Genomic DNA, 23,310 nt, shown 5'->3' with positions numbered 1-23,310 from the left:
TTTCTGGCTTACCTTCAGCAAGAAGTCAAGAGAGCACCCAATGCAATCACCTATCCAATTTGCTTGCATTTCTTTAATACCATACCACTCAGGGAGATCAGATAAAGCATCAAACATGGCCTTAAGCAACAAAAGAAAGAATGAGGACATTCAGCTTTTATATGCATACGAATTAATACTATGGGTTTAATTATAACTAACAGCAAAATGGTAAGGTGCTGGTAAAAACATTGGAAGAGGTGGTTTTATACTGCTGCTACCTCAAATTAATCTCTCTGAGAACAGAACTAACACAGTACAAGCCAGAGGTATGTCACTGCCAACAGAGACCCTGTTGTTATTAAAAATGGCCTTTCTTTTGAATAGAATACACCTTAAGATACAGGAAGAAAAAAACTTAGATGAAAACAAACACAGAAAATATTCCCAGTCGTTGTAACTTCTGGGAAGCGTAGGTGACCTACTGAGCTGAACAAGACTTAACAGATGTGCTTGCAGATGTGAAGCCTACAGTTGTATTAGTTGTAATACATTTGTATTAGTTGTTTTAGACAATAGCCTAAAGATTGCAGTCAGACAAAAGGTGTTAACATGTTCTAAAATTTTCAAGCTCTGGCTTAAAATAGCATGACAGTTTCTAGCTATCTATTTTTTCATATTTTATACTGATATTTTACCAAGCACAACAGGCTGCAAAATTGATTGGCATCTTTAGGTTGTATCATCCTGCAAAAGCAACACTAATCATAATAACAAAGCTTCATATTAAAATTTTAAAAATATATAATATTATAATTCTTATAAAGCAACCAGCAATTAAGCTGGGTCTAGAGGGGTCAAGGGTCTAGAGCAAGTCTTATGAGAAGTGGCTGATGCACCTGGGAATGTTTAGCCTGGATAAAAGGAGGCTCAGGGGGGACCTTATCACTCTCCATAACTGCCCAAAAGGAGACTGTAGTGAAGTGGGGGTCAGTCTCTTCTCTCAGGTAACAAATGATGGGACCAGAGGAAATGGTCTCAAGTTGCACCAGAGGAGGATACTAGAAAAAAATTCACCATGGAAAGGGTTGTCAAACATTGGAACAGGCTGTCCAGGGAAGTGCTTGAGTCATCATCTCTGGAGCTATTTAGAAGACTCACAGATGTGGTGCTTAGGGAACAGGTTTACTGATGGACTTGGCAGTGCTGGCTTAATGGTTGGACTTGAGGATCTCAAAGGTTTTCCCCAACCTAAAGGGTTCTATACTATGCAGCAGTGAAAAAATTCAATGTTGCCTCCTTTACTAGCCATAATGTCCAACAGCCAACTTATAAGTTTTATGTATATTTGCACTCAATAAAAGATTAATCTATATATTTATGTGCTTTCTGATGTGTGGAATGGAAGCATAAAAGTCTGTTCCAAGTCAACTGGTATTTGTCTAAAAAGTTTGAACAGCATGATTTTAATAAATGGCATCTATAACAATGTAAAGGAAAAGACAGATAACTTAATCTCATTTTTCACTTCATAACACTTCACATTTTTGTTATGAATACTGTGACTGTCCAAAATCCTTACTTTGGCAGAAGTACAGCCAGAGGCATGAGTCATTTGGACAGATGGTGAATATGCTGAACAATTACAGTCAAAATCTAAGAATAAGGTACCATGTTGAATAATTTCTCCTTTGGCTGTGACTCTCAACATCAAATATGCAAGCTTTTTATTATCTCAGTAATTACTAACAACAGGCAAGGATGGACATGCAGGTTGAACTATGTGCTGTTCAAATGAAACAGTAGGTAGGTGGATAATTAGTGAATGCACACTTCATTCTTCTCCAAGAATGCATTTCAAGGTCTGTTTTAATGACATACTTAACTAATTTCAAAGTGAGATGCATAAAAAGTTACTGTAAGAACTTTTTTAGTTACTAATCTGTTGTATATCTGTCATTCAAAATACAACAAAAGCCATGTCCTTTGTAAACCATAATATTACACTACCACTTGGGATTTTTATTGCTTTCAACAACTTTAAGAATCAAACCAATTTATTGATGATTTCTAAATAAAAGAATGCTAGGCTTTTGGAGAGGTTTTTATTACATTATATCTTTAATCAGTTTTAACTCACAATTGCAAGCATGTTATATCACCGAGAATTCAAAATTTGGAGTATTCTCATTAATTGGACAGTTCCAGAAACAACTAAGCTTTATCTACCATATTCAATCTATATACTTATATAATTATGAAAGAATAATAAATAATTGGAGATCTATATATTACATCTCTATACTATGTATGTATGTATATCTCTATAGATATACACAATACCTAGATACATTCTTCGTAACAACTTTATGCATTTTAGAAAGAATGAAATTGTGTCAGTACATGCAGAACTGGCTGTTCACATTAGATATCCATTCTAATCTACATCACATTTTGCTGGTAGAAGCAGCTAACTGTGCATGTGCTCTACTGAAACGGTACAGTCTGTAACTGCTTGCCAGCAAAACTTCCTAGATGTTTGTTCACTGCAGTATTCATACACCAAGATTGTCAATACCAGCGTGATAATGATTTTACTCTAATTCATTTGCCTTATTAGAAGCTCCAGGCTACAGTTTGACTTAACCCACTTCTTCTCTTGATAATGCAATTACTTCATGTAACTAAATACAGGAAGAGCCAACTTTACTTCATGTGAATTAAGATAACTGAGCTTACTCTGCATGATGACGAAGCCTAGCAGGGTTTGCAAACAGAAACCCTTTATAACTTAATTTATAGATAAACATGTTAGTGTGATATGAAACAAAAAACCCAAGCAAACAAAAAAACTTTAAAAATGTTCAAAATGGAATTATGATTCTCAGTTCTTTGAGCTCAACAAACTCCTTAGGTTTCTTGTCAAGGCTACGAACAGCAGGTGAGGCAGAAAGTGAACTTGCAAACCACAAACAATTTACCTGGTGTTACAAAGGCAAATAATATAGAGTATGCACACTGCTAGCATGTTAGTAAGTGTTTCTGAATGGTAAATTAACCTAGGGTATTCACTAGCAGGAAAGTAGAGAAATATCAATTCTTACACACATGAATGCACTTGTACATTCAAAATTCATCTCTGCAAACTAGGACCTTTTAAAAGATAGCTTAAGGAAAGCCCTTTAAAAAAGCTTTTCATTTTCAAATCCAATTGCACTACACACTACAAAATACATGCCCACAAATAGATGCTTAAACTATTATTAATATAAAAAAAATTACATGTAGACTATTTGGATATACAAAACTCTTGACCAATGCTAGCACAGAAATTCCGGAATATTTTACATTAGTATTTGGGAAGTTAAATATTAGCTCCCATGAATTTTGCTTCCATGTTGCCAACCCTGGCAGTATTCAAGGCCAGGCTGGATGGGGCCTTGAGCAACCTGGTCTAGTGGGAGGTGTCCCTGCCCATGGCAAAGGGGATTGGGACTAGATGATCTTTAAGGTTCATTCCAATGCCTGAATGTTCTATGATTCTGTAATTATAGATAATTTCCATTAAAAAAATAAAAGCTGATCCTTAAAAATGTGTATATAACTTCTCATTAGTTCTGCCACAAATTTATTAACTTGATTTGTTAACACAGAGAAGACAATCAGCAACAAGACTCTCAGCACACAGGCAAATAAAACAGAAGTAAAACCATGTTGGAGTCAGCAGGGGACAAAGAACAACAGCAGCATTTCAATCCAGTAAGCAGAGTGTGATAAGATTATCAAATAAACTCAATTTTTGAATTTCTGATAACTTAATAGCGAGAAATTTGGAAACATTAGGTAGCAGAGCCTTTCTGCTTTCATTTTTCATTACTCGCGAAGAGACAAGAAAACTTCAAATGCAAACATCTAATTACAGGAGAAATTACTCCCATCTTAATTAAACATAAATCAAGGAATAGCATAAATACATTTTGGCAGTCTTTCAGATCTAAAGATAGACAGACTCAGGAAAAGCTAAAGAAATCAAAGTTGTGTTCAGGGACGAGAATGATTTAAAAGCTCTTACACCTGAAGAAGTTGGAGACTGAGGATAAACCAATGCTTCACAGACTTCTTTACTCTTTCAGAACATGCAGAAAATTCTGGCACAGCCAGAAGATGAAAGTCAACTACCTCGGCTGATCAGAGAGTAACTAAATCAAGATGAGTTTGCTGAAAATTTATCAAAGGCAATGATGACCAAGTCTGAAACTAAAAGTAACACATTGTATGTGAAAAACTAGTCTCACATTTCTAGCCGAGGATTATGACAGAAACAGAACTGCAGTTATGCAATTTTCAGGCAAAAAAGATCCAGAAAATCCAAGAACATAAGTGCTTTACGATTTCCCAAGAGCATCTCATCTCCAAAAGTCCCCCTGCTTGTAGTTCAAAGAAATATTCTGCTGAACCCCTAAAAAATTCAGTCTCTGACTCCATGAACTAAAATTTTTAGTAGATCAGTACCTGCTAATAATTTCATACTTAGCGAGAGTAATTTAACTCTTCTATTATAATAAATGAAATAAAATGAAAAATCTAAATATAAGCTATATAGTCAAATGTATATACTCTTTTTTAATACAGACACTTCATTGAAGTTTGACAGATCTGCAAGGTAACAAGATCAGAATAAAAAATTCAGCAAAAGGTTGCATTTCAGAAGAATTCAATTAATTAGCAAAATAAAATTGTATTCTACCAAATTAAAATAAAATTTAAAAGCTTTGCTTCTGAGGAAGAGTCAAATAAATATCCAAACTCTGTTTGGATTAAAATGGCATTCTTCACTTTATTTGATCAAACTCCCAAAAGAGCAACCAAACGTAAACTAAGGATTACACAAAATCATTTAATGCAACTTAATATATTAACAGATATTAAAGTACAAGAAATTGAAGCTAGGCTGCCTACTGTTTTATTTTGCACTCTATTGCACTGTTCCAACTGTGATTATATGGTACAGTTTCTGCTGGCATTTAATATCTTCTTGTTTTACTATTTCTTCTTCTCCTTCAGTAGTTTTTGTCTGTACTGTTGTTGGTCACTCTTGACTTTTATTTCCCATGTGTGAAGAATACTGAAAACATACATTAAAGAGGAGCAACAACACAGATACTGCGTATACTGAAAATTCTTTCTCATAAATGTCTGAACTGTCAGCAGTTTCCCATTTCCTTACCTAAAATTTATGGTCAACAAACACCTCTGGTGTGATTACACAGAGCTAAGGCAAATAAATGTTTCCTTAAAAGCAAAAAGTAAATCCAGAATTACTCTCCAGATTTGCTCTTCAGAGCTGTTCCTTGCTTACATTTCTGAAGACACTCCCTTTCTGAAATGAAATATATATTTGTGATGAGTAACTGAATCCATAAATAGAAAAGCTCTTCAAAACATTTGTTCTCATTTTTAACAGTATTAAGTATTCACTGTTTTGATTAACCTTATACCAACAGGAACATAAACGTACACTGCTGTACCACCAAATGAGATGCTGTGTTTAAAATAAGGTGAAAAGACCAGCCTGGTCTGGATATCCACAAACAATTTTCTGTCTTGCCAAACTGACAAAAGAGGTGCCATTTCTTAGGAATGAAGTGCTAAGCAAGCTGAGGGGGCACTGCTCTTGGCCCCTGTCCAGGAGACAGCTCTCAGCCTGGCTCAAGAGGAAGAGTTTCAAATTGAGGTTTATCAGGCCTGTTCTGTTGGGAGAAGACAACTATGAGCTAGACTCCAAGTGTGGGAATCAAAACAAATCACACATAAAGAATGAAAAAGAGCCAGCATTTCAGTTCTCAGTGATGAGGCATTACCTCCTGCTATGAAATCCCAAGTGCTACCAAGACTCTTTACATCCTGAAATTCAGTACTTCAATTTCATTACATTTCATTACCATTCTGCTTAAGATCTCAGAAATAAAATACAAAATAAAAAAAACAAGCAAAACACAATTACATGAAATAATTCCAAATCTATTCAGATGAGACAAAAAGGGCTGTCAGATGCAGTGCAAAGCCAGAGAAAACCTGGAGAAGAGCTGTAGTTCATTTGCTGTTTTCCCTCCACAGAGTCATGCCCAACACCTGTGCTCCTGAAACCCACAGAAAATGAGAAGGGCTTATCTCTAAATGTCTCTACAAAAAAAAAAAAAAAAAACCTAAGAAAGGGTGCTACTTATCTGTATGGAAACTGCAAATTACATCAGTGGAATTTTGTTCGTTATGTTCCCATTATTTTAGTTAAACAGATCGCCCTACTGCTGTGCAAAAAGGGGAGATGATTTCAGGCAAAACTTGAAGTTTTAAAGTTGCTTCTATTTCATTTTATTCAAGAAAAGATTATTTTCCAGCTATTTGAATGATTTTTTGTACAGTAAATTATGGAAAAGAATTGTATAAAATTAATTTAGGAAGAACAGAGTCTCTAAAAAGACTAACCTTGCAAATTCTGTTTTGAGGACTCAGTTGACCATGCATAAAAAACCCCATAAAAGCAATTTACAAGTACACAGAGAAAATACTAACATTTACAGATAGATTTTTCCAATGACGCTGCCTACCAATGCAGCAGGGTAACCATGGCAACTAAATGATTTAGCTTAAACATCTTAAATGTACAGACAACAATTTGAATAATAATGCCATAACGCATTATACTTTTATCAAAGAAATGAGTCAAAAGAAAAATAACAATTAAAATGTTCTCTAAAAATCAAAAAAGCTGCTAGACCATTTCACATGTACTATACAGTTTAAAAATGGGTCACAATTACTTTATTACTTTACATAAGCAAAATGCTTTCTGTTAAGCAAAGCATGGTCAATATTTTTGCTCTCAAAACTCATTACCAATGGTAAATTGCCATGTGAGCCAACACTGCTTTGTTTGCAATTTTTATTGTAAAAAAGGAATATGAGCTGGTGCAGTAACTACAAAAAAATCAAAGCATCAAAGTCCACAGGAGATGATTCCTCTGGACACAATAGAAATCTGAAAAACAGTGTGTGTAGGAATGAAGCACTGACTCCTGTAATACCCAGCTTCACAGACTACTACTCATGTAACTCTTGGCTGCTATTTGACCAGTAACGTAGGCACTGCAGAAGAAAATTACTCTGATTAGTTTTTATTTCCATTAAGGTTGTAAGATACAAGGGAAAACGTAAAATGATAAAAGGGGCAAAAGAGAAGAACACAGATGACTAAAATAGATCATCAGTATACACTAAAAATAGGTTGAAAGTTACAACAAACTAATTTGTGGATGCTACAAGTAGAAAATAGGTTGTATCCATACATATTGAGCCATTATTGCTAGCTGGCAACTTGCATGAAGAATTAAGGGATAGAAGATTAATTAAATGTGTTTTAAATTGAACTTTTTCTTTGAAACAAGGTTATGGAAAGACTTACATTTTCCTCTAAGCCACACAGCAATGGAGCGAGTTAACAGAAATAAAGCTTTTTTTTTTTCAAAATACTTTCCCACTAGTTCAATTTATAGAAAACTCAGGTATAACTTTGAGGAAGGAATAGGAAACAGGTTTGCAGAAAGCCATTTTTCAGAAAAAGGGCAAGGAGGGTGGTACTTCTGACATTTGATCTTGAATTTCTGTAAACTTTTCAGAAGAAATATTAGTCACCATTGAAGGCACAAGAAAAAGGTGACCAGAATCAAATGGCTTTCCCTATGATACACCAAAACCAGATAAAGGCCTGACTGTACAAAGATGAGTGAGACACTCAGGGAATTCTAATCCTCTAAGTCTGAAAGTAGCCCAAGTCGGAAAGAAATACAAGTCTTGCCCAGAAGGTGCAAGGATTAAGTTACTCTCAGATAGTCTCTTAGTGGCTTCCAATTTTTAAATTTCAAAAGAAGAAGCAGTGGAACTTCAGTGGATAGCAGAAATCTAGTCATACAGCTCACTGAAAGCCTGATCCACTTTGCTCTCTACCTTTTGCCAAACCCAGGAAAAACATCTTCACAAAGACGGATTAAATCTGCTCTGTGCCTTTGAACTTGTCCAAGCTGTGAGGAAATAAAAGGCCATGTGTGCTGGGATACAAATTCTGGAAGTACAGCTCGAAGACCTAAATGCTGCTCTATACTGACAGAAAACGCAGATCTTCAGATCCCAATGATTGTGACCACGCTAACCTGACATAATCTTGTTTTAACCTTCTCGATACATTTTTAAAAAAAAACTGAATTGGACAAAAGATGTTCAACAGGCAACTGACTCAGAAATGGGGAATAAAAGACTCAGGACTAGACAAGCTCTGGAAGGGCAATTTTCTATTTCTGTTAGTGTCTAATGCAAAACAAGTTGACCATGGATTTGAAATTCCCCATTTTATAATGTCCCCTCAGATTTCCCTTTTACAGGAGTCTGGCATATGAATTATCAAACAACTGACAAAAGAGGGAAGTGAGATCCATAAAGAGCTGAATTACTGTACTAATTTATCATTAGAGGCACAAATATCTGAAGTCTCTGAACTGCAAAGAATTTCAGGAAAACAAAGCTGAAAACAAAGTATGGGTAGTGTTTCTGGTCCATTAGGTAAGTCAGGAAAATCTCTTTATGGAAGTGTGTTCAAACTCAGGAGACATTAAATAATCCCTCTTGCCAAAGTGAAGGTATCATCACCACCAATGTTATCATCCTGAAATCATATTAGCAATTAAAGATCTTTAGCTTCTTAAAGCAATGTCTTTATCCTCCACTATAAGGACTAATTCTATAGAAATCTGGACCCTCCACTCCAAGAGGAAAGGCTCTGTAAATGATAAAGTGAATGAAGGTCTCCCTCTCAATAAAGCCCATTCTCCTGGCAAGAGCTTTTGAAAAGAGGTGGGGAAGAAGGTTTGAGGAATAGGCTAGGAAGAGTGATTACTGTAACCAGGGTGTTCCAACAATGCAGGACAATATGGATTCAGATAAACTGTCAAAAGTCTGAATCCAAAGAAAAAGGGGACAAAAGAAACAGACTTAGGAGAAAGGATTCATGGTTCTTAGCACTCCTGGAGAAGTACTGGCATGACTACCATAAGGAATGAAGAAATGTGTGCAAAGATGTTTTGAGGATAACTAGTCGAATTATTCAGAAAGAGAAGCCAAAGTTGTAGCATTTCAGATCTGTAATTTGGTTCCTGTCAAAATGCTAATGTGAATCCTCCTGATTATGTCAAGTATGTGCACAGTTTCTAAGAGACTGAAATACTTGGCCACTATTAACTCATATCCAGTCTCCTTCCAGTAGACTGTCTTCAATTGTGGCTAGCAGTTCATGGGCTGTTCAGAATTGTATGGCCAAAACAGTCTTCTTCAGAAAGTAAACCACAACATACTATGTTATCCAGTCTCTTGCAACTTGAAAGAAAAAAAAAATTACCAAAAAGGGACTTTTGTCTTAATCTTCCAAACATGAAATCCATTGACTATCAGATACTGGATTTCCCAGAGTAGAGCCTGATAATCTGCTATTCTTATTTCAAGGTTTGGGGGGTGGGGTGGGGGGGAAGTTATTTTTCCCCCTCTACAACCAAATGTTTAAAAGCCTTGCCAAAAGAAGCAGAGTGAGACTGTTTAAAAAGAACCACAGCAAAAAAAAATAGGAGTGAATGGAGGGCGAGTAAAAAGGAAAATCCAAACCACCTGCTGATTCTTGGTAGCATCTGTCACTGTACAAGAAGTGGGAGAACATGAAGGTAATGCTTGCCAAAGCACTTCAGCTAGAAGCAGTATGGCATCAATCACTGATCTGGTTGTATCAGCTAGCACAGACCCTACAGAATATCAATCACAAACAGAACAAAATTTTGGGAAACCTTCACAGAAATCTGTAGAGTACTCAACTGTCCTTTGCAGCAATGTTTTAAGGTTTTGTAGGAGTTGCTACAAATGGCCTTCTGGAAATGAAAAGCAGAAGCTGCTCTTATTCATGCCACCAAGATGTCCAAGAACAAAAGGTCACTTGCACACTTTGCCCTTCGGGTAGGTACGGAATATGGCAGTGTCCTGAGGTGACATGTTTGATGAGGGGTTGTTATGGAGGCAGAAGTTCCTTCTTATCCTAAGATAAGTCTGCTTACTGGGGAATGACATGATGGAGACGTGATCTGCCCAAGAGACTGTGCATTTCCTGTAACACCATTTCTCAGGTAAGAGACTAAATACAAAAGATAAATCCTTCCTAGCAGCGGGTGGATATTGAGCAAGAGGTAATAATCCCATAAATCAGGTGTGTTTTCAAGGTTACTGAAAAGCTCCTCAGTCATGTCTTATGGTCTCAATGACCAAAATTTTATGGCTGATTCACCCCTTTTAAAGGGATATAAGTAACTGGGTACCAGCATGGATACAGACCAGAAATACCAGTCATTGCTTCCTACAACCTGTACAGAGACAATAGACAAAAGACATAACAGTAAAGATAGAAACTCTAATGGAGATCCAGCCTCAAATGGAGGGAAACAGTGAGTTGGGGCAGATCCTAAAATATCACAAAAGTCATAATGAAATCTGGTGACAAAGGAACTGGAAAAATAAAAAAAGCTCAGAACATTGTGTTTATTTTGTGATGCTGCAGACACGCTCCATTTTTCCTTCAGCTATTGCAAATGTTCCCAGAACAGGCAGCACAATCAAAAATCATGTACCTCAAGCACCTCTCTGTGTATGAAGAATCAAACCATCAGGCAGGATATCTAAAGCTTTTCTCTTTGTTGTGAATAGACCTAGAGAGAGATACAGACTTCTTCTCCTTGGATGACTGTAGTAATTTGGTTTCTTGAGTCTGAGACTTGAGAAAAGGATCAAAGACTAAGTTTTAATATTTTCTTGGGAGCAACTTCTCAATCTGTACTTGAAGTCTCAATATACAGAACACTCAGAGGGAATAAAAACTTCACCCAGATATGACAGATATGAAGCTGATACTTTTATCTCAGCATAAAGCCAAAACTTTCGTTCTGAATTCCGAAGTGTGGAAACTATATTGTCCTAGCACAACCAAAACTGGAGCTCATAAGAAAAAAAGGATGTTTAAATAACTTAAAACATTTTTAAAATAACAGATAATCAAGTGAAATAGAAGGCTGAGATGAATCTTCAATAAAAAGCAGTTAAACATAAAGAACTATGGTGCAGACACAGGTGGAACTGAATGCTAGGTGACAGTTTGTACTACATTGCTTATAAAATGCCCACAAGTCAAGCAAACAAGTTTTGCACAGTTCTACACTTAAAATATGCAGAAAAGCACTTGATGGTGAATACAGGATGCTAATGTGCAAATGCAGAATTCATTCATTCGTCTCTAATTTATGCCTTTTGATTTCTTCAAAACTTAATCCCATACCATTGTTACCTACAATTCTTAAAGAGGTGAACAGAAGGACTTCAGGGGCAATAATTTTAATATATACACATACACAGAGATAGAGCACACATATTATTATGCAATTATATATTATTCAGATATGTATCTATAAAGGACCACATTCAGCTTAATATTTCTGGACAAAAAGTCTCCTCTTTGAGGTGCTACCATAATTTCCAAAAACTGTATTCTCATACCTTTGCATAAGCAGTTGTCTTGATAAACCACTGTTTGAGGTATTTCTGCTCCACTTTTGCTCCTGAACGCCATGAGCAACCATTGTCATCCACCTGCTCATTAGCTAGAACAGTCTGATCCACTGGATCCCAGTTAACCAAGGCCTAAAAAAAAGTTGCAGGAAGAAAAAATACTTTCAGCAGATAGTTAAAAACCAGTTTTACTTTACAGATGCCAAATGAATTATCCAGAAGCATACCTTGAAAATTGATCTGAGTTTTCTATATTTTTAAAACATCCATTTGAATCAACAACACAGACTCAGCTAGAAAAGTTTTGAACATTCACCTTCTCAGAATTCAAAAGACCCAAAAATGCAGTTGGCAAGGTTTGTCTAGACTGATCATGCTAGCAGGATAGGTGGACACCTGACTGTTTGGCTGTAATATATAAGTAAGTGTTCCAATTGACTATACTGCAAATAACATAGTCTGATGCTTAAAAGATCTTCACTACTAATCCAAAAGTGTTGAGTCAGACTGAGGGGGATGAGGGGACAAGGATGTTCAACTCAAAAGGACAGAATCACAAAGAAGTATTACAGCGGTCAAATATATTTTAAGTGAAAGAGTTGATATTATCTGTGTGTTAACTGTGTGAACTTTGGAATCCTCTCTCCTTATCAATACAAATGCATTAAGTGAAAATCTGTAAAGTGAAATTAATGTTGGTGCTCAACTCCACAAACCTTGTATTTTGAGCTTTTAAGTCAACTGAAATACAAGACATAACATACTGGAAAAGGAGCAAAAATCAAACTCACCCTCCCCTAGTGTTGAACAATTTAACTGGTCACTTACCAAAAAGGATCTAAGATCACAAAAGAATCCTATCCAAAAGTGGCATAAATGCTATACATTGACTCAAAAAAATGAACAGAAAGAAAAAAAAATATAATCAGAGCAACAGAGTAATCTATTATATAAATATAGTATTTAGTATATTAGTTCTTTAGTATTTAAGCTAAATCAGTCTGACTGACAAACAGTAGCTACAGTTCCATACAGATCTAATACATTAAACATTAAAAAAAAAAAAATTCTAATGACTTCTTTGGGTATGGAGAGGACTTGTATCTTAATCAAAAATTAGTAACTGCACTAACATTGTACTTCATATTTTATCTATCATTAACTCCCTTCGATCAGTTTCCAAACACCTAATATTGCTTCATTTTAAATATGCTGCATATTCTTACAAATAGTAAATACCACAACCACTTTACAAATCTTATAATGAGGACAGCTAAAAGAAAGATGCAGGGATCCTCTTTCTTAGAAATAGTGCTCACCACTGTGTGAGCACAAAGTCTGGCTACACTGATTTATAAAAATTTTATTATCATTAAATGGATGAATGTTATTAATTGATAAATTGAAACTTGCTTTCAAATGAAGTTTCTGTGAATTCAGACTTGAATTCAAACTTTTTACTTTTTGCCTTTTATTTGTTACCAACCAATAATACCACACCAGATTTTACAAAAGGCTTATGAAAATTCATTGTGAAAGTAAAAGAAATCAATATATTCCACTATTAAAAACCTATTTTCCAGAATTCCAGAAAATACAGCTTCTTGAGTAATAATAGAAGACATTATGAATATGGCTCTAAAGTAATGATCTTTTCATTTATAAAGTTCTGAAAAAATGCCACACAAAGTTGAAGTTACACCTAAAGAGAGATAAATCAGACAATATTGAGAAGTAATAAAATTCCAGTTGCATAAAGCGGTGTTAGCATAAGCTTGTATTAAACTGGCTGTGACTCTAAGTTGAGAAAAACTACCATTTCTATTTTGATGATAACATACCAAATTAATGGTGAAAATTTTGGAAGGTAACTGAAATGATTACATAACTATTTAGCATAATAAATCTTCCTGTTACAACTCATGAGGCTCTATCTAAATAGATCCTGCAAAACATAAAGCAAATGTGCATTTAAGAAATCATTAGCGGAAAGGTCTTGTCTTTGTATTTTTTAAGTTACATTCCTTCCATCTCACACAGATGGAAGTATTGACAGTATCTAGAACCTGGCTAATAAAATGAAATCTTTAGTTCCTGCTTGTACCTCACAAAGGCAACTTCTTGACAATGACAGCCTCTGAAACTATGACCCCAGGAAGCTGCTAAAAATCACCTACACAAAGAAAGCACAGAGCAGGAGTGTTCAGAGCACACCAATTATCTCGCTCTCCTCACTACGCTAATGCAGACCATATGCTTTTAAGACAGGATTCATCTTGTCTAACTACAGGTCTCCAAAGTGTAAGGATCTATCTCCAGGCTTGCCATCTCTGGGTCCACTATGGATTACAGGTATCTGATCAAAGTAACAGAGTCAGGGCAGGTATTAACCTCAGTGAGACACTCACATCTGGCCAGGTCAATAACCTTACAGTATATTGACTAGGTGAGTACTGCAGGAAAAAGGGACAATTTTGCTGCAATGAATAAAGGTGCCCTCTCTGGATGCTGCAGCACTCAGACAGACATTGTTAATCCTTCATAATTGCAGCTCCTGGACATACTGAGCCTGTGTTTCCTTGCCAGGGTAATTTCTGGTCAGACACGCACACTCCTGGAACAGATCATTAACTAGGCTAATGCTCTACTTGCCTTACTCTTATTGTCACAGTAAGGCTATGAATTATCTCTTGTAGCCAAAATGAAACTGTAATACAGGAGATTTCAAGCTGTGTTTAATACATATTGCAGATACACTGACAACATGAGACAAATATATGCTTTAAGTATAGACGACTGTTCAAAGAGACCCAGGGTTATGGGCTCTCTCTGCCATCTGTTTCCTGCCAAAAAGCAACTGGTTCATATCCACCAGAGATTACATCCCCTACAGATTGACAGATGCTGATTTAAGTCCTCAAACGGATCCTTGACTTGAAAGCAGATGGAAATTGGAAGTAGATTCAATCACTGGTATCCAAACACCTCCAGGATCTCACAGTACTTGGAATCTGAATACAACATTTATTTTGTGTATCATCCCTGCTTTAAATGAAGCAGCAAACTTGTACTTTTCACATTCACCTGGGTTCACTTGTCAAACAAATTCACAGATAAAAATAGGTTTGTTGTAACAAAGCTAGGGGGTTAATTTCTTTTAATACAAGAAAAAAATAATTACAGAAGGAAAAAAAAAACCCAAACCCCAATTCAGCATGCTAAAACATTGAGGGGTTTTGCTGGTTGTCATTTAAGATCTCTGAATACAAATGCAAATAGGAGAAATAGCTCAGTAACACGCTGCCATCCTAAATGCTACCTTTCACCATCAATCTCTTTTTCCAGGTTCAGAGAATAATTGGAGTATGTCCTTAATTATATCCTATGGGGTTTCCTGGTTTCTACAGAATACAAATGAAATATCAAATCATATTTAAGAAATCTTAGTTTCCATTTTAAGTTAGAAACACTCACTAAATTGCTGCTTTGTTCAAGTGCAGCTGTTCAGGTATTTTGGAACTGCATTGCCTAGGCTATGCAGAGAGTTCTCATTCAAGATCTTTGTTTCATCTTGTGTTTAAGAAATAACTGAAACTTTCACTTCAGATACAGCCCATGTACGTAACACATGTTATGTACAAAATATAATTTCTTAATGTAGTGGTAACTGATGAACAGTTGTGATAGTCTTATGACACCCAATACTTCTTTAATATTTTGAAGATCACAAGTAGGGTTCAGGAATAGGATGGTTATGCACCTAATCTCCAATTATCCATAAGTTCTGAGACAGTATTACAGTAATGTTAGACTACAGGTAAATAATCTCACTGCTGAAGAGACTCCTAACGACCACTATGTCATGTATTTCCATGAGGGACAATATAATCTAGAAAATATTAAAGCCAGGAAATAAAAAACTAAAATCTATAGTCTGATCCTGCAATGCAAATCTCTGGCAATAAACACCTCTTGCTTTGACTTGCTACAGTGGTGTCATGGTTTGACATGTGTGTTAGTTAGCTAGTTATAAACTGCTACATAGAAAATTCTGTTATATATAGAATTAATTCTATTTTAGAGTGATTTAAAACTAACAGAGCACAGTCACTTTATGACTGTGAATGGACAATCCAGAAATGTGCCACTGACATGAGTGATCTAAATTAGCATAGTAGCAAAATATTGAAGGTCAAAGTTTGTACCTACCTCTTTTTGATATACTATCCCAGCTTCAAAAAGCTTAAGAAAGAGATATTGTGTCCATTTGTAGTACTCTGGTAAGCAGGTGGTTACCTCCTGTAGAAATAAAATAAAATAAAAATTTCTGAAACTATTCTTATTATTTTCCTATACTGTTTTAACTTAAACAATTAACCCAGGAGTGTATAATATATTCCACAGAGTAAACATTTATACATGTATTCATGTACAAACCCATTCATTTGTATAATGCTTACAATGAGTGATATTCATCTGTACACAAAACCAGAGAACATGGGCTTTGTGTGAGTTTAATGCAGAAGGAAAGGCTTCCCTGTTAACATGGGATATAAAACTCTCTAAGATTAAAGCTGATAGATGTAAGAACAGAAGATGAATGGAAGTGATCACAGCTGCCTTATCAAGGAAACAGCAAAACTAGAAAAAAAATGTAGACTTCTCTCAAAGAACCCTCCTAGCCAGGCTGCCTTTTCCACAGTTGCTCAGCAATGAGAAGCAGGAGCAGAGGCTGTGGATGCTCAGAGGCAGCAGGGAGCTGGCTGATGTGAGGCAGGCAGAGCAAGGAGCTTACAGCTGAAACTGTGGGAGCAGGAGGAGAGCAGAACAGCGCTGAGGAACGCAGGCTGTTGGCAGACAGACAGCGTGGGGCAGACAGGATGGAATACAGGGTAAGATTCTGAACTTCAGAATTAAAGACTCGGGAAGGGGAGCTCACATTCAAAGGTCAAATAAGCAACTGTTCCAAAAGGCAAGGGAGCTCAAGTTAGGAGGATGCTCCAGGTCAAATTATGGAAAAAATGAGTAATAAAAGTCACAAATGAGGAGGATGGTTATGAAGGAAATAAAGACAGATAAAAATAAAAGACAATACAAGCAGGAGGAATGGGAGTTAAGAGAACAGCAAGCAACAATATAATGGATAGCTTTTATAAAACTTGAAAACATTTGCTAAGTTTTTAGAACTCTGATAATTAAAAAGCAAGCTGCTTACCAACTGCTTATGAAGCTTCATATTTTAAATGTTTGTTCTTAAAAACCCTAACTTAAAATAAGCATTAATATGCAATGACAACGAATGGATTCCATCATTACAAATTCCCTGTTTTCCCAACACAAATACAGGTTCCACAGGTGCAATGGAAACCCACATACCTGCTTGAAGTGGAAGATGGCTTCTACTCTGAACTTCAGATTAATATGAACACCTCTTGATTATAAAGTTACTGACAAAAAGTAAGCCACTGATAAAATTTATTCCATTTGGAGTACTTATCAAGCATCAGAAATAGCTCTAAATGTGAAATGTCTTTCACGTGGGCTTTCCCATCATCCTAGCTTCCCACTACACACAGCTCCTGCAGTATCATCTGCTACTCAAATGACATCTGAAATGCTCTAGCAGAAAATTTTTATTCTTTTTCTACAACTTTATATTCTAGTTGCTTTGAACTTTATATTCCAGTGCTGAAATACAGCTTTTAACAATTAATATGACCTTTGAATAAATGTGCCTCAAAAGTGTGTATAAGAGGCTTTTAAGATCAAAAAGGGACATTTAATGGCAAGTTTTCAGCTCAGCATGTGAAGACCTAGTAATGAAAAACAGTTGCTTGATTAAAACCCTTTGCTCCGCACTGAAAAAAAACCGCACTTGATAATAATCTGATTCCCATCTCTTCAACTAAGCACATTTAATAGCTTTCCCGCCCCCCTGCTTCTTCACAACAGTTCTCATGCCAGGGTGATGCCACTACAGGCAACAGAGTTTCATCCCTGGAGTATCAGACACACAAAAGAAGAGACGCAATCCCTTTCAGTACAATGTAAGATTATGTGAGCAATAGGCAAATAGGACAACAAAAGTGAGATGCCATATAAAAAAAATAGAAAAGTGAATAGAGATTGGTCCTTTTGGCCCTGAAAGGCAGATGTGTGTCAACTGAAACAAAAATATGACATTTCCCAATCTAAACAAGCATGTTACAAGCCACACAAGCTTGAGCTACAAGATACAAGCTGACTCCTGCGAACAGAATCCAATGTACATGCTCTCTCACAAGGAGTAAAGAGACATTTCTTTGAAAGAAATGCAGCAGACTGTATCACTGAAAAAGAAATCTGCTGTGTGGTCACTGAGATGCAAAAAGAACACTCAAGCTCAGAATTTAACTTTACATCCATGAAGGTTTCGAGTAACATTTCAAGTTAATGAAGAAAGAGAAATTACATCACTAACAAGTAAAATGAGTTGCTGAAGACAAGCCAGCAAACTCCTGCCAATCTTGAAATGTGTTTTGGTGTTTTTTTCCCCCTCTCATTTAGCACAGTAAGATTTACTGTTATAAATAATTTTCTGTGTATGCCAGTTACTGACCTTGATCAAATGAATGATGTCTGGTAAAAAGTTTCCATTAGGCTGCCATCATGCTTAAATTAAGGTGAACATCTCTATTTATACTCTATCAGCACGACAAAGATCCGCAGAACATTAACAGAACTATCTTAACTCAGAAACACACAAAACAGTTTATCAAAGGGGTTGAAAAATAGCATGCTGGAGCCATTCCAGCCTGCCAAAAACTACATTTCTGCTTCTCATTTGCAATCCGAGCACTGGCGTAACAGCATACATACAGAACTCCATATCATAAAGCAGTACAGTGAATATATATAACAGGATATTACCATGTTTTCCACGAAAATAAAACACCTACTAAAAATCTGAACTCTTCTAAAAATATGTAAGAGGCTGCTCAGCTGTCCACTGCATGTGCTCTTCAGTGCTCTGTGAGAGATTTAGTGATCTCTCATCACCACAGCATTTCAGAAGGTAATATAAAATGCAAGGGAAAGCCTCTCCCCCTTCACCCCATCCATTTTGCCTTTTACTTTTGTCACCAAAATGCATCTTTGTCTTTAATTACTGTTACTGTTCCTTATTCCTACAGGAATGACACTCATTCATTAGAAGAATTCATGACAACAATTTAAATTAATCACCTATACAGGTGGCTTGCTTTTAAAAGAGCAGATACTGGCAAGGCATAGGAAATATACCCCCATCCTTACCAAAAACTACCTTGCTTAATCCATCTATTGCAGCACAGTAATTTGTTCCTAACAAATACCATAACAGAGAGGCTGGTTACTTGTTTATTTTTGCAAATAAATTCTCAGTTACAGACTAAATGGTAGTATTACAATCTGGATTTGATATCACTGCAACTTGGGAAGCAATGGGTCCACGTAAAGGTCAAAATCCATTCACTATTATAAAATCTGATTTAAAGAGTACCTTTCAACTACCAATAAAAACAAGGAAAACCAATAGTAAAGAATCCTGCATAAAAAATCCACAAAAAACAACAACTCAATCTGGATGAAAGATTTTGGTGTTTAATAAAAGAAAAACTAATTTTCAAATGTTTTGTTTTAAAATTCATTATTTGTTCTAAGCCTGCTCTTTTCTTACAATTTTCTATTATGAGTCTCTGACCTTGTAACTCGTTTTTGCTTCTATTTTTAAGAATAAGGTTACAACTTCAAGCAACTTCCGTGGCTATTTTTTAAAAAATAAAAGTAGTATTTATAGGCTGCATGAAAAGATTTATTTATTTCTAAGATCCACCAGGCTTTATGAATAACATATAACTAGACTGGAGATAAACAATTTCCTAGTTTATTAGTAATAAATTTATTTTTAGCACAGTCTTATGCTGTCCTGAAGACAGGCATGTTGCACCTCTTTAAAGGAAGATAAGAAGAAAAAGTCGGGATGGATTTTTTTGAAATCTATTTGGGAAGATAAAACAGTCTTTAATCAATTATCTGCCTATTTTGGTTTTCAGGGGCATGCACTACCTCATCTAGAAGTATAATTATTTGATTTTCAGAGGTTTAGACTACACCAACCCACATTTCTAAGTTAATTTGAATATTTGTATTTCAAAGGCCTTTAGTTTTATGCTTTATTAGATACAAATAGGAATGTCATACAGTGCCTACATTTTGGACCATGAATATATTTTCTGAAACAAAAAAAAAAAGCAGTCTTGTATCAACAGTTTCTTCTTTTTTTAAATTTAATTATAAGTAGGGTCACTGATTATCAATGGTACATGGATAAAAAGAAAATTTCACAGGTAATAATCTATGTACTGTTGGTTTTATGCATGCTCAGGCAGTACACATAAATAACAACTTCCAAACTAAATAGAAAATTATCTGCACAAAGAAAATCAACCAAATATTTAATTTTTTTTATGTAGAGAGCAGACGGGGAACATTAGTCTCATGCAAAAAATATGTATTGGAATGCAGAAATTGAAATTACTAAAAAACCTTCACAGAAAGAGCTACTTCCTAAGAGAAAGTTGCAGATTGATAATAACAGTGGTGAACTGATGGCTTACTGGGAACATGCATTTGGTCTGATGACACTCCTGAACAAAATAAAGGAAAAACATTACATGCTTTTCATCTTTTGTTGCTGATGATATGAATAATTGAAAATTATACTGCTTTTCCCTTGAAAATCATGTTTAAAAGAAGTCACAGGCAGTTTGCTATGTTGTCTGGGGTGATATTTTCAAAAAATCTGATCATCAGGAATGCTCAGATTATAGTTATCTTCAAACCAAAACATAATGTTGGCGATTTTCAAATTTTCCATGTGTTTTTAGTGACTCTTAGAGACACTTCTTCCATGCTCAAACTTCAGCTTTTCAACCTTCCATCCGAGAAGCATAAATGTTCAGAATAGAAATGTTATCTCACTTACTGATTTAAAAAAAAAATCTCTCCCCAGAATCACACCATTTTCAAAGTGATTTACAAATATAATACTTCTAACTTGAGGCACTTAAAATACCTCCATGTTTCAGGTAAAAAAAATCAGATAATCATTAATATTCAAAACTACTCTAAGGCAAAGTATATACAGAGTTATTTTATTAATTTAATTTCATTTTTCACTTGCTTAGATTTTCTGTTTAGGAGAGCAATTTTAAATTGTCACTGTAACCTGACTGAAATAATCTAACTAGCTTTTAACAATGACTTATTTATGATATCTTACTAGATAAGTAAGTTCACTGAACAGCTATAAGACAGAAATACCTGCACATTTTGATTTGTAAGACAGAGAGAAAAATGAAAAAAAAACCAAAACCCATGGAAAAATAAAAGGAAAGTGCATTATGATTTGTTTATACTAATTTTATCAATCAATGAGATTTAACTAGTCTTCATATTCCTGGACACAAACTTCTTGACCACCAGACGTGACTTTATAAGCAGGCAGACTCTTTAAGACAGCTATATGCAGTAGGTTCTCAAAACGGATTTTTTTTTTCTTTTTTCCACTTCTCTTTTCCCACACCATATGTAACAGGTAAAGTTCATATAAGTTTCCTTCCCATCATCTAAGGATATACTCTAAGCTGGCCACAAAGGACAGAGACAGCTAACATAAAAGGTTCACACTTTAAGAAAGCAATTCTCCACACATCAAAATATGGATCTAAGTTAGGGGAATGGGTTCCCTCCAGCATTATTTGGTAAGTACTATGCAGTAGCATAATAAAGGGGCAGATTTAAGCTACATCAATGAAATTAAATTTAAAACAGCCCCCCGCTTTGTGTAATGGTCTTGGTTAATTTGACCAACCTATATAAAATCTGTTTTTCTTGGATTGTTCATAGGAGTCACTAATACTAGTGAGTTTTTTGCAGTGTCACAGTATTTTGTGAGCCACTGATTTAGAGCCATACAAGTATAGAATACTATAAAAAAATACTCCTTACCTCAAATAGCTCACTTTTAAGGTAAGCACTTGCACAGCACAGTGCTTTTCTGTGCAAAGATGCTTGAGTTAGCAGTACAGCTAAGGCAGGAGCAGTACAGCTGAGGCAGTAAGATGCTCTGCCCAGCCTAATGAGCCCTGCAGAGAAACAGGCTTTATCAGCCTGTAAAACACCCTGCTACAGCTTAGCCCTTCCGTTTCCACAGGTGCTTTTTTCATGGCCAGCTCAAATATCTGTGCATTTGGAGGTCACATAATATTTTGGGCATTGTGAATTTTTTGCAATTAATAAAACATATCTGTTTCTATAGCTACCATTCAGGTTATTATCACTTCAACTAGTATGGCAGGCTTTCCAGGTAAAACAAAACTTAACTCATAAGCTAAGGAATGAAAAGTCTAACATGTGCTGTGTTTCAAGGAACATTTTTCAGCTGTTTTAAAATCTTACTTTTCAAAACCACCAAGTATGTGTCCCTAGAGCATTCTAAAGCATTTCAACTACACAGCAGTTCAAATGGAGTTAGTAATAGAGTATCAAAGCCCTTTTCACAAGTATTCAGAGACTCCTGAAAGTTCATTAACCAAAACACGGTTTACTAGTAAAGTGAAGGTAACTCTTGAAGAATAGGCACAGAGATGACAAATGATCTTTCCCTGTGTACTTCTACTTCTTGCCATGGTTTTCAATACTGCCAGTTTTCCATGTGTTCTTCAGGACGGAAGGGCCAAACAGAAGTTTAAACCCAAGACATTAATTTTCTCAATTTTCTTGAAATGCAACCTGCATCACTGAACTTGTGTGTGTGTGTGCACGTGTGTACTCCATAACACAGCCTACACACAGGATTCCACTGCTTTCAAGTATTGCTGCACCACACATACAGACAACCCCTGAGATACCAACAGCTTTAAACATTACATGTCAAGAATGCATGCAGTGAAGCTTGCACAACACAACAAATCTTTTCTTTTCAGAGCAACTTTTTTGGCTACCAAGAAAACGACAATCTTATTCAAAAGGCTTATACTAAAAAAATCCTTCCATATATGAGACATGACAAAATGTTTTTTTATATGCAAGGCATACAAATAAACAACCTCACCTTCATGATCAAAGAAAAGAGATGGCATGTCTCAGACTGTCAGAAAACTAATGCTTTTCCTTTTCAGATCTACAGTACTGCTATAAAAATCCGAGATAAGCATCTCCATCACTCTATTCAAAATCACATTAAGGTGATAAGCAACAGCTATTGCTGAGAATATAAAGGCAGTGTGACTGATTCACTGGTAAATGCAATAACCTCACAATCGCTTCAAACGCTAATTTCTTTTTTATCTGGAAAATGACATTAGCTTATGTCTGATCGTGTTTGGTTAAGTTTTTTAAGGTGAACACCTGATTCTCAAGCATTAGTGTTTTAAATAAAATTTCTGGTTTCCCAAATGATCCTGATATGAACATCTATGAAAATGCAGGCTTATATTTCGAAATTTGGAATAACATAACCAAGCCACCATTTCAATTTACTATCTTTAAACCCTTGACATATGCATTGAAAACAACACTTCAAAAAACACACACCTTAACACAAAAGAATTGCTATTTCATAAATATCTTCATTGCATTTCTAACACAGAAAATTGATACTTCAAA

At 35.6% G+C, this 23,310-nt stretch overlaps 1 protein-coding gene across 5 annotated transcripts in view; it reads right to left on the bottom strand.

The window, feature by feature from the left end:
• The window catches only part of LARS2 (leucyl-tRNA synthetase 2, mitochondrial), an 84,189-nt gene that overhangs the window by 42,881 nt on the left and 17,998 nt on the right, over positions 1-23,310 (bottom strand). For all 5 annotated transcript variants that reach the window (XM_053952786.1, XM_053952776.1, XM_053952795.1 and 2 more), the window contains 3 exons: positions 15,832-15,921; positions 11,611-11,754; positions 13-120 (listed from right to left, as the gene is read on the bottom strand). In XM_053952786.1, coding sequence (XP_053808761.1) covers positions 13-120; positions 11,611-11,754; positions 15,832-15,921 — 342 coding nt within the window. The remainder of the gene's footprint in view (positions 1-12; positions 121-11,610; positions 11,755-15,831; positions 15,922-23,310) is intronic.

The sequence above is a fragment of the Vidua chalybeata genome, chromosome 1 (assembly GCF_026979565.1).
Source record: "Vidua chalybeata isolate OUT-0048 chromosome 1, bVidCha1 merged haplotype, whole genome shotgun sequence".
NCBI classification, from domain to species: domain Eukaryota; kingdom Metazoa; phylum Chordata; class Aves; order Passeriformes; family Viduidae; genus Vidua; species Vidua chalybeata.
The sequence above is the reverse complement of the archived record's forward strand: the minus strand, read 5'-3'. Positions and strand labels throughout refer to the sequence as shown.